The 11,706-nt window shown below is 40.4% G+C and overlaps 3 protein-coding genes across 3 annotated transcripts; 1 reads left to right on the top strand and 2 right to left on the bottom strand.

Moving 5' to 3' along the window:
* LOC104776033 (protein TIFY 10A) lies at positions 6,109 to 7,695 on the top strand. Its single transcript, XM_010500026.2, has 3 exons — positions 6,109 to 6,460; positions 6,607 to 7,095; positions 7,204 to 7,695. The coding sequence occupies exons 1-3, from the start codon at positions 6,310 to 6,312 to the stop codon at positions 7,365 to 7,367; spliced, it is 804 nt and encodes a 267-aa protein (XP_010498328.1). The 5' UTR covers positions 6,109 to 6,309; the 3' UTR covers positions 7,368 to 7,695.
* On the bottom strand, positions 8,287 to 9,452 carry LOC104776034. The gene is made up of 2 exons (XM_010500027.2): positions 8,739 to 9,452; positions 8,287 to 8,551 (listed from the first exon to the last, which is right to left on the bottom strand). The coding sequence occupies exons 1-2, from the start codon at positions 9,428 to 9,430 to the stop codon at positions 8,413 to 8,415; spliced, it is 831 nt and encodes a 276-aa protein (XP_010498329.2). The 5' UTR covers positions 9,431 to 9,452; the 3' UTR covers positions 8,287 to 8,412.
* Positions 10,674 to 11,685, bottom strand: LOC104776035 (ethylene-responsive transcription factor ERF017-like). Its single transcript, XM_010500029.2, has one exon. The coding sequence runs from the start codon at positions 11,344 to 11,346 to the stop codon at positions 10,774 to 10,776; it is 573 nt and encodes a 190-aa protein (XP_010498331.1). The 5' UTR covers positions 11,347 to 11,685; the 3' UTR covers positions 10,674 to 10,773.

Below are 11,706 nucleotides of genomic sequence, written 5' to 3' on the forward strand. Positions count from 1 at the left end.
AGACTATACAAATCGCCGAGTCAGTAAGATGACGTCGAAAGCGTTCTGCATTCGTCATGAGAGCTTGATGACCAATTAGCCACAAGAACACTTTCACCCATTTTAGTACCACGGTCCCCCAAACTCGATCCCAAAACTTATCAAGTTGTGGTCCCTCCACCTTCACACCGGTAAGCAAGGCATACGCAGAGCGCACTGTGAATTTTCTGTGTGCATCCCCTGCCCAAGATAAAACATCTTTAGTTCCAGTCAAAGAATCTAACACGACAGACCCCAACCGCAACCTGGTAATTTCTGAGATCCATGGCATTATAATACTCAGCGACCACCCTCTCCCATGTTCCCATAAATCACTAGCTAACTCATCAACTCGATTCATAGGAACCCCCACAGGACTCAGCTCCAACAGTGATCGATCCATCAACCATTTATCTTTCCAGAACCGAATTTGTCGACCATCTCCTGGAACCCATCCATAACCTGGTAACACAACGCCAAGTAGAGGACCAAGTATTCTTAGGAGTCAGCCATGTAATTGTATGGAGATCCCCCACCCGATACTTACTCCTCAAAACACGAGACCATAAACTCCCTTGGTCATTTAAGCCACCCCACCTTCGCAAGTAAAGCCTTATTCATATCTTGCAGTATTTTAATACCGAGAACTTCTTCTCTCCTAGGAAATAACACTCATAGTATGAATTGGAATGGCTCCCAAGACTGCTTTCGTTAGAGTAAGGCGCCCCGCGAGACTCAAGCAGCGTTGCTTCCAACCAGCAAGCTTAGTGGAAACTCTCTCCAACACCTCCCCAAACATTGCTTTATTCAACCTCTTCTGAAGAACATGCATTCCCAAGTACTTACCTAAATCCTTTGTAGACTTGATTCCACTCTCCTCTGAGATGCGTATCTGCAGGTCCCTTGAGACATTCTGAGAGAAATAAATCTTGGATTTCTCAAGACTCACCTTCTGACCTGACACATAACAGAACTGTTCTAGGATCCCTCGAATAATCCTAATTTGTGCCACCGAAGCTTCTGCAAATAATATCAAGTCATCAGCGAAGCAAATATGCGAAAGAGGAGGACCTCCTTGGGAGAGGCGTATCGGTTTCCACTGCTTCCCACTAATTGCTCTATCGATCATTTGACAGAGTCTTTCCAAACACAACACAAATAAATAAGGGGATAAAGGATCCCCTTGACGCAGCCCGCGGGAAGGTTTGAAGGACTCAGTCATTTCACCATTCCACAAAACATTCATTGAAGGATCTTGAACACACTTCATGATCCAGCGAATCCATAAGTCTGACAAACCCGCAGAGATAAGGGTATCCTCTAGAAAATCCCATCTCACGCGATCATAGGCCTTCTCAAAATCAAGCTTAAGCAACATCCAACCTTTGCGACCCTTCTTCCTCCGCATAGAATGAACTGCCTCCTGGACTATAACAATATTATCGATGCTTAGTCGCCCAGGTATAAAACTCGACTGAGCAGGCCCTATCAGTTTCGAAATCACCAACTTCAACCTCGACACCATCACCTTCGTTATGACTTTGAAAATGACATTACAAAGACTAATAGGGCGGAACTGTGTTACCCGTTCCGGCTTAGCAACCTTTGGTATCAAACATACTAACGCATCGTTCAGTCCTGACGGAAACTCGCCTGTTTGAAAAAACTGCAACACAAGGTCCACCACTGACTCTCCCACTACTGTCCAACAACTTTGATAAAAGATAGGCTGGAACCCGTCAGGTCCCGGAGCTTTATAAGCACCCATGTTACCGATAGCCGCTTCCACCTCAGTCGACAGAATCGGCTAACTCAGACTAAGCTTCTCATCCCAAGTAAGTCTCTTAAAACCCACCCACGGTAGGCTTGGAACCACCAAATCCACATCAACCAACGAGTACAGTCTTTTATAATATTCAACCGCCATATGTTCCAATTCCTTCGAGTCTGTCACCCAAGTCCCTAAATCATTTTTCAAAGCTTCCACCCGATTACGACGTCTCCTAATGATTATGGAGGTATGAAAGAAACATGTGTTGCGATCACCAAGTTCAACCCACTTCTCCCGAGATTTTTGAAACCAGAGGACCTCCTCCTGCTCCAACATGATATCTAGATCATGGATGAGACTCTCCTCCTTATGCAGCAAATCATCCGTCTGCATAACATCCAGTAAGTCTTTCACTTCCTTGATCTCCCTCAGCAACTTCTCTTTACGATGATAAACATCCCCAAAGACCTCTTTGTTCCATTTCTTCAAAACCATCTTCAAGGCATCCAACGCCTTTATGGTATATAGATCAGGTCGCCAAGATGCCTCCATCAATTCTTTAAAACTTTCATGACTTAACCAAGCTGCTTCGAAGCGAAATGGTCGCCGACTAGGATCCCTATCCACCATTGGACTCAGTTGAACGTAAACCAGGGCATGATCTGAAGCCAGAAATTGCAAATGAGAAACTATCGCCTCCTGCCACTTCAGTCTAGCCGATGCACAGCACAAAACCCTATCCAGACGCTTAACTACAAAATGTTGTGCTATCTTCCCTCTTTTCCAGGTAAACTTGTTCCCGTGAAAGCCAATGTCGATCAATGACTCAGAATTAATACAGTCACCAAACGAAAGAGAATCAGCTGACAACTGCCCATTTCCTCCCGATCTCTCATCTAGTCGAATGATAGTATTAAAATCACCTCCCACAATCAAAGGATCTGCAACTCGAACCATCGTATCATGCAGCTTGGTCTATAACCCGCTCCTTCGACTCACAGTAGGAGCTGCATATACAGCAATAACATGGACTACCTCCACACCATTCACTACACGGGCATGAATGAATTGGTCAAAGGACTCAACAATATCCACCATACCGATCTCCCTTCTCCACAACAACCATAAGCTACCGCTATGCCCATTCGTATCTACCCGGAACGAATGATCAAAACCCAGTCCCTGACAGATGCGACTCGCATTCTCCCCACCCGCATGAGTCTCAAGGACAGCAAGTAGATCCGTAGCAAACTTCTTCAATAAATAACGAATCGAGCAGCAAAATTGAGGTTTATTTGTCTCCCGACAATTCCAAAATAAACAATTCATAATGAATTTACAGCAAAACACCAGAACCACCGGGGAAACCGTTAAGCAACCGAGGACTCCATCGGTCTACCCGACGAGTCATCTCGCAAATCATCTAGACAAATCCCCCCATTATCCGGAGGAACCGACTTCTCCATCGAGATCTCCTCAGAACTCTCTCTCCCAACTACCTCAACCGTCATAACAGAGCCACCCCCTTATTTTTATGAGACTTACTATCTGGGGGCCCAATCCGGCCCAAACTTTTTCCTTTGCTTATCTGATCTTGCGGATCACGCTTCCCACCCAGCAATATCGGGACCACCCTCACATTTTCCTTATTCGACCTAGTCTGAATATTTTCTTGCGTATGATCTGCCAAAATCAATGATTTCTCCAAATCTCCAAATTTATTGGAAATAGTAATATTCGCGATATCTTTTGGTAAGATCTCCTGGAGATTACGCCCAACTCCCCCTGTCGAACCCCCTGCCGCAAAAGCAACCATCCGCTGTGATGAACTGGCTTTCCGACCACCTTTACGAACTGCAATAAACCCGTCATCTGGCTTATCCACCGTCCCCGACATGGTCCCTACCTCCCGCAAAGGCGTACTAACAGTCTCTGTAACAATCGCACGGCGTGCACCAAATGTCCATAGATACCACAACTGGAGCAAATATTTGTCAACCCTTCGTAAGAAACGAAGTATCGTTCTCCATTCACTTGCACTGTACCCTTCAATGGCCTCCTCAAATCAACCTCAACACACACTCGAGCGAAGTGAGCTCTATCAAAATTGAGCATAGTCATGTCAACGCGAATAGGTGTCCCCAAACCTCGAACAATGGCATGAGGATTCTCTGGTGATAAAAGTTCAGTGGTAGATTAGACAACCGAACCCAAACCGGCGTCGTACCGATCTCATGCTTCAACGGATTGAAATCTGCAGACCAAGCCTTAACCAAGAGAAAGCTCCCAAACACTTTCCATGGTCCACCCGTCAAGGCTGCCATATATTCCTCCTCTTTTTTGAAGAGCACCATGAAATATTGTTGTGGAAGGTCAAAAACGTGCATCTCCCCCACCGGCTTCCACAACTCCTGCAGCTTCCTACTCAACGCCATAATCGAGACATGACGTCCTAGAACCTTCACTAACATACACTGCTTCCACAGGCCGTTCATGGCGTCCAACACCTCCTTCCTGATCGTGATGACAGGTTTACCATCCTCTCCGTTCGGGAAATCCAGACGTACTCGTGAATCAACAAATTTTCCATCTAGAACCGCTTCCGGCGACAAACGCCCACTCCCCAAACTAATTTTCACCTTATTCACTCATGAGCTCCCGGGATCCGGCGGATCCCCTACCGGAGAGTCTTTATCACCCAGATCCATCATCACCGTATCAATCGCCATTTTTTTATCGCTGTTCATATCATCTTTTCTATAATCGTGTTCAGTGTTTGAACACCAAAAAAGAAAGTTGAAAATTCTCAAAGAAAAAAAAAAGCAGAACATCCTCATTTGTTTTTATTTATTATTATTATTATTATTTTTTAGTTTTTCCTTTTTTAAAAACAAATATTTATTATTATAATTTTAAAAGAAAGTTAAAAAAAAAAACGCATAACAACAAAAACGTGGGTCGACGGAACATGTGGGTGGTGGACTTGTCTTCTCTCGGGGACCACTCCCCACAGTTTTTAAATTAACGCCGTGAGGTTTTTTGCTCCGTTTACGTTTCTCAGTTTATACGATTGTACCCTCCTCCTCTCTTGCTTAACTTAATCGACAACATATGGATTAATAGGGATAATAAGAATAAATAGGGGGATTAGGTTCCAATTTCTTATAGACGACAGTTTTGATTAATTAGGTCTTACATGTCATTCGTATTTTTTCCCTTAAGTACCACCATGCAAAGTTGCAAACATCACTTTCGTTTTTAAGATTTATCATATATGGTTTTGTGACGGTCGACATGTGTGTTGACTTTTATCTTGTGCTTTCATTTAATTCCAAATCGACAACTACTAAGCTATGGTTTTTTAGTTTATTTCTTATTTATTATGCAATAGACTAACTTTAATCTGTAATATCTGCATGAATCACGCGATTATAATAAAGCTTTCCAAAATAATACTTCCCTCCGTTTCAAAATATAGGATGTTTTAACTAAAGCACGTAGATTAAAAATTTTTTACTTTTAATAAGTTCAACCAATCAGAAACAATACTGCATAATATAAAATACTAAACTAATCTAAAAATTGCATAGAAACTTGAAAACATCTTATATTATGAAACAAAAAACTTCTCTAAAACATCTTATATTTTGAAACGGAGGGAGTACTATCTTTTTCAAATAAATTTATCAATAGATTTTGATTATAAAACTATATTATTCTGAAATGAAGCGCAATTACAAATGCTAATTATGCTGAGTCTTGACTGTTGACTGCTTATAACGCGTTTTGCTTGTTTTTTTTAAAAAAAATTTTTTAGCCTTTTTTTTTTTTTTTTTAAATGTGGTTTCTCTTGTTTTGGTTGATTTCTTGTTTTGTTTATCTCTTGTTAATATATCAGGTACTAGAAATTATTATCACCAAAACCATGAAGAGATCGAGGATTATGCCTCTTAATCAAATTTTACATTAATAATAATAAGGATAAAATCTAACAATCTTCTTCTTACATGCATCTTGAGTTTTTAGTATTTTGACTTCGTCCCACTCCCACCAACAAACAAACAACCCAATGGATTAAAATAAAAGTAGGTTCGTGTGTGTTGCGTAGGGATATAATCGTCAATTTAAAAAAGAAACGGAAAGCGTTGAACGTGGAGAACAGTGAACCAAGCAAGACACATTTGCCGATTTCATTAAAAGAAACAAAAAATAAAACACGTGTTTTTTATAACGCACTCTGATTAGCTAACTTAAAAGTATTAAGTATATTAATTTTTATAATATATATATATATATATGCTTTGTTATATTTGGGAGGTAGGAAGCAACTCTGTACCCAACCAAACCAAACTCCAAATACCAAAAGAAAGTTTTAAAGGAGACGCCTCTCATTTCTCCCTCGTGACACAAACGCAATTTGCAGAGAGCAACCAAAACAAGAAAGAAGAACAAAGTTACCATCAGTTTTGGATTCGATTTTTAGCTATAACAGAAACTCTTGTTTGTTAAGAAAAAAAAAGATGTCGATTTCTATGGAGTTCGTCGCTAGTCGGAGATTTACTGGGAAGCCTAGCTTCTCTCTGACTTGTAGTCGTTTGAGTCAGTACCTTAAAGAGAACGGTAGCTTTGGAGATCTGACCTTAGGCATGGCATGCAGGCCTGACGTCAATGGTAAGCAAACCTTCTCCTTTCTTCTAGATCCGTGTTTTTTTTTTCTTATTCTGAATTCTTGAAAAAAATTTACAAGAAAATTAAATCGAATTAGAAGAAATTTTAGGACAGAGGATCTTATTACTTTTGGATCATTGCATTTGCAGGAACTTTAGGCAACTCACGTCAGCCGACAGCAACTATGAGTTTATTCCCTTGTGAAGCATCAAACATGGATTCCACGGCGGCAGCTGCAGCTCAAGATGTTAAACCTAAGAATTTGTTTCCTAGGCAATCAAGTTTCTATTCCTCATCTTCCTCTGTTCCCAAGGAGGATGTCTTGAAAATGGCACAGAGTACCAGATCTGTGAAACCAGAGTCTCAAACTGCTCCATTGACTATATTCTATGCCGGGCAAGTGATTGTATTCAATGACTTTTCTGCTGAGAAAGCCAAAGAAGTGATGAAATTGGCCAGCAAAGGAACCGCTAACAGCTTCACCGGTTTCACATCTAATCTCAACATAAACCAAAGTGTAGCCAAGACTACTACTCAAACAAGCAACGTCGTCGCTGCTACCCCAAACCAAGTTCCTCATCCCAAGAAAACCGCAACACAAGAGCCAATCCTGTCCTCCTCAACTCCAATGACATGTGGTAATTTTTTTACTCAACCCTCCTTTTGTTTACACCTCTTTGTAGCTTTGTTAGCCCGTAATCATCAGAAACAGCGTCTAACAGAGAACTCTCTCTCTTTTTTTACAGAGCTTCCTATTGCTAGAAGAGCTTCACTCCATCGGTTCCTAGAGAAAAGAAAGGACAGGGTCACCTCAAAGGCACCATACCAATTATGCGATCCAGCCAAGGCGTCTTCAAAGCCTCAAACCTCAGACAACATGTCTTGGCTTGGTTTGGCAGCTGAAATTTGAACCCTAACCGCTGCACCATCCTTAAACCGTACCGAGAAATTCTTTTGACGTTGCTTCAAGATATAAAAGCTCCTCCTACCTTCAAATCAAACCTTCCTGCTTCAAGCTTGTTATATTTTTACAACTTAACTATTCAATGATTAGGAAACTTGATATATTTGTATGTATTGATTAGTGATCGATTCTTGTTAGTATTTTCGCTTTAGTTTGTTGTTTTACGTACTAGGTGTTTGTAACATGTCTTACCCCTTTCCCTGGGTTATCTCAAAATTAGTTTCGTATGCGACTGATTTTGTTTTTATATGAAACAATAATTTTTGTTGACGAACCATACTATCAATATATAAAGATCTTATTGTAGTTCTTCTTTCTAATCTCATATTTATTTAATCGTATCTTTATTTATGGTTTTAATCGACGAATCATGACTAGTAGTCTAGTCCTAGAGAGCAGAGATCATTCATCTATACACCAAGACCAAGTCAACTCAACTCTCCATCTTTTTCTCTTCCCAATCGAAGCCTCTTGGTAAATCAAAGTATTTTGTAGACAGGCCGAAATAAGCCTCTAATCTTCCTTTGGGCCCAAAGTGAAGCAGTCAAAGCCCATACCGTCCCTAAAACTTATTCCAACGGATGATCAGTTTTGTTATCCCATTCATTAGCATCCAAAAGCACTTTCAGAAACAAGTAAAACATACAGCTATAACTATAAGGCAGAGAGGTGTCTGTGCTTCAACACCATCCAAATGAACCCTAAGCACCTATAGACCTTGGAAAGGAAACAGGTTTAGGGCTAAAATTAGTTTATCCCTTCACTAGCTATAAGAACTAGTATTGTCTGTTTCATTTAACTAATTGTTATTAAAAAGATAGCACTGGTTTGAATTGTTAATTATTATTGTCTGTTTCATCGACAGTAATAATAAATCTCCTTTTTTCTATTTGTGAAAAACTCAAATTCCATACAACACAGAAGAAAAAAAATGTGAGTGAATTATATATCGGTGAAATCATCCGACCAATATCACAGCTTGTCTAGATGATTAAATTACGAATAGTCCGGCGACGTACGGAGAGCTCAGAACCTCAACCCTTGTCAACGACTTATGTTCTTCATACTTTAAACTATCATCCATTATCTTCACCGACCTACACTCTTTACTACAAAATCCTTCATCTCCTCTGTTACATTCATTCATATAGATCATCAGTGAAAATAAAAACAAAAAAATAATACATTTTCAGAGACCTCATTGATCCAATTCATATATATATATATTTTTTCTATAAATAGAGTTGTAATATATAAAAATCTTTTGTCATGATTTAAAAAAGAAGGGACATTAATTAATTAATTAGAGGAGCTTACTTGTACATGTAAATGTCTTGGCCATGAAGTTTCTTCTTGCACAAGCAACATGTAGTCAGAAAACCTGGAGAACCTCTGATTACGTTCCTCTTCTTCGCCGGAGATTCCTCGGAGATTTGGATAGATTCTTCTTTCCACTTCCGATCACGGCTATTACCAAACTCAAATTCGCGGTCGTTGTAATAGACTTTGGTGAGGCCATCACGAGTCGTGACGCAAGTGTATTCCTCAGAGAGATCGATCTCCGCCGCAAATTGGAGTCTTCTTGAACACCAAACCGGGTCGGAACCATTCGAACCGGTTCCAGAATAGCAAACCGGATAGGTCCCGTTGCCGGAGTTCTCAAGCGCAGCGACTATACCCAAACCAATTCCACCGTCAACGTACCTCTTGGGACTTGGTCGATTAGCCGCCGCCGTGGAATATTCCGGAGAGAAAATGGAGTTATTAACTGCAGGAACCACCATGTGGGATAGTTTCCAGGTCATTGGATTGCTTGATAACATAATCAAGAACTGAAAAGAACCTTCGAAAGATATATATATTTGACGATGAGAAAGAGAGCCATGCAAATGGAAGAAGCAAATTCTTATAAGGGGAAAAACACAAAATATATATATAGGGAGAGAGATAATAACAAGAGAAAGAAGATGAAATGGAGAAGCTAACGTAGCTCCATCGGATATCCGCATTTCTTTACGGGTCGGATATTCGCATTTTTTTTTTTTCTGATTTGCTATGTTACGTTATCTCCCTTTATTACAACTCTGTTTTTTTTTTAATATCCAGATTCCAGATCCTATTTCTTTTATTTTATGCAGATTTAGATTAATACAGTACTTTTTTTTGGTCATTTGTAAATATAATAGTAAAGCAGTCGGTAATTTGAGACAATTACGTAACTAGATTCTTTAATATTATTCTTCTTTTCTTGGTTGAACTTTTTATAAATAATATAAACTATATATATTTTTTAATCTTTATGTTTTAAGTCAAAAAAATTTCATAATTTTTCTGTAATAATTTTGGTTTAGATACTTCGGTTTATGGAAAAAAAAAGTGGAATTAAACTGCATAATCTTGCTACAAGTTTTCCCATAATATATTTATCTGCTGATATTACAGAGTGTAATATGATATTAGTATGATATCACTCTTATAACACTCCTGATCCGTTATATGCCAAAAGCAGACACAGAGTATCACATATAGGACGCCAGCAGCCGACCGACCGAGATTCTCGAAACGAATCCAATCGCCCAAGTCGTCCAACCGAACCGCAGATGCCCGTTCTTCGCGAATCACGTCATGGTAGAAGACTACATTAGCATCTCATCGAGTTCCTTCCAGTCGCTTCAAGCATTCAGAGCTCTCTCGAGCGTCATCGACATTTCCTCTGACATATCCGCTACGCCATCCATTGTGCCTAGCCCGGCATACGCATACTCACCTTTGATCGATGGAGATGATTTACTGGACTTAGGAGATCTCCCTGATACTCTCTCATGGACGTTCCATAGTTCACTATCCCTTCACCTGACAGCTTGACCACCATGATATGAAGGGATAATCACTATTAATATGACATTTTTATCTTGATCCTTAGCCCTTAGGTGTGCCTCCTTACTCTCTTGTATTGGTCCTTTGAATGACGAGCCAAAATTGTCCTTCCTTAACGGAGACCGACCGTAGCAGAGATTGTTCTGTCCGAGAGTTGCGGTGAGGGATATTACATAATGGGCTTGAAATAATATTATTGGGCTGAACCGTGTAAAATACAAGCAAGATTGGTTTATCCAAATTTTTATATACGTATTTTTATTATTATTAGGTTGGCGGCCTTGTTTAATCTGACAATTCTAACACGTGGGGAAAGAAAAAAAATGAATCCCTAAACCCCAAAAATCCAAAAACATTTGGGGGAAAAAAGTTAAATAAGGAACAAAAGAATTTATTTTTTAAAACCACAAATCAAAATTTTCAGATTCTCTGTAGTGTGATGGATGGATGATGATGATATGGAATCATGAAAAATTCAAAAATTCCAAAGAATCATGGAGGCATCGTAAGCCTCTTCTCCGTGATAATAATAATCGTGTTGTTGTGTCGGTGAAAGCTGTTCCCTGAAACGATCACCGGAGTACTCGTCGGAGTAATCATCGAACCCAGGGAATAGCCCAAACTCCGATGCGAAATTACCCGAACCAACCGTCGGGAGCATACTCAAGAACTCCGAATCAATAATGTCCATCGAGTTTAAAGTAGACTCTTGCAGTTGCCGTGTCTCGTATCCTGCTCGAACGCTCGAGTCCTCCTCCTCCGAGTTAGCGAACCTCGCAGCCGATTCTCGTATCTCCGACCGCGATAAGTTTCTTCCGCCGGAGATCACCGGAGGGTTATCGGGGAAATTGAACTTTGCATTGTTGCCTCGGAGGCAGTAAAGAGCTGCGTCGAAGGCTCGCGCCGCCTTCTCGGGAGTGTCGTAAGAGCCAAGCCAGATACGTTCTCTGCTGTTGGGAAGTCTGATCTCTGAAACCCATTTGCCCCATTTCCTCTTCCTCACTCCTTTGTACTTTGACTGCATCGAAGAAGAAGAAGATCCATCCATCAATCCGGTTCGGTAACGGTACGATTTCTCTATTTCCGGTTTAGATCTGTTTCTTTCAGTATTCAAGTTAGCTAGCTTTGTGGTTTCTTCGGTGTGTCTCAGTGGTGTTGATTCGAATTGGATTGATACAGTTTGGCGGCTTTAGAAATGTATTTATACGAGTGAATAAAGAGTGAGTTTTTGACTTTTTATGGCGCGTAAAGAAACCAAAAGAAAAAGAAAGTCAAAAACTCTAAAGGTCAATGGGAGCGCGTATGTACTTTCTAAAGTGGGGAGGATCAAATAAAACGCCGCAAAGTGTCAGGTGCGAATGGACACGTGGCGGATTTTTCAAGAGGCCTTAGTCTTATTGTGTGGTGG

The sequence above is a fragment of the Camelina sativa genome, chromosome 3, assembly GCF_000633955.1.
Source record: "Camelina sativa cultivar DH55 chromosome 3, Cs, whole genome shotgun sequence".
Taxonomy (NCBI): Eukaryota; Viridiplantae; Streptophyta; class Magnoliopsida; order Brassicales; family Brassicaceae; genus Camelina; species Camelina sativa.

Bases quoted from the DNA above. Each gene is read 5' to 3' on its own strand.
- LOC104776034 (XM_010500027.2), bottom strand. From the start codon at position 9,430: ATGCGGATATCCGATGGAGCTACGTTAGCTTCTCCATTTCATCTTCTT. The intron at 8,552-8,738 runs GTAAGCTCCTCT...TGAATGTAACAG, and splicing joins CAAGACATTTACATGTACAA to AGGAGATGAAGGATTTTGTA.
- LOC104776033 (XM_010500026.2), top strand. From the start codon at position 6,310: ATGTCGATTTCTATGGAGTTCGTCGCTAGTCGGAGATTTACTGGGAAG. The intron at 6,461-6,606 runs GTAAGCAAACCT...TTGCATTTGCAG, and splicing joins ATGCAGGCCTGACGTCAATG to GAACTTTAGGCAACTCACGT. The intron at 7,096-7,203 runs GTAATTTTTTTA...CTTTTTTTACAG, and splicing joins CTCAACTCCAATGACATGTG to AGCTTCCTATTGCTAGAAGA.
- LOC104776035 (XM_010500029.2), bottom strand. From the start codon at position 11,346: ATGGATGGATCTTCTTCTTCTTCGATGCAGTCAAAGTACAAAGGAGTG.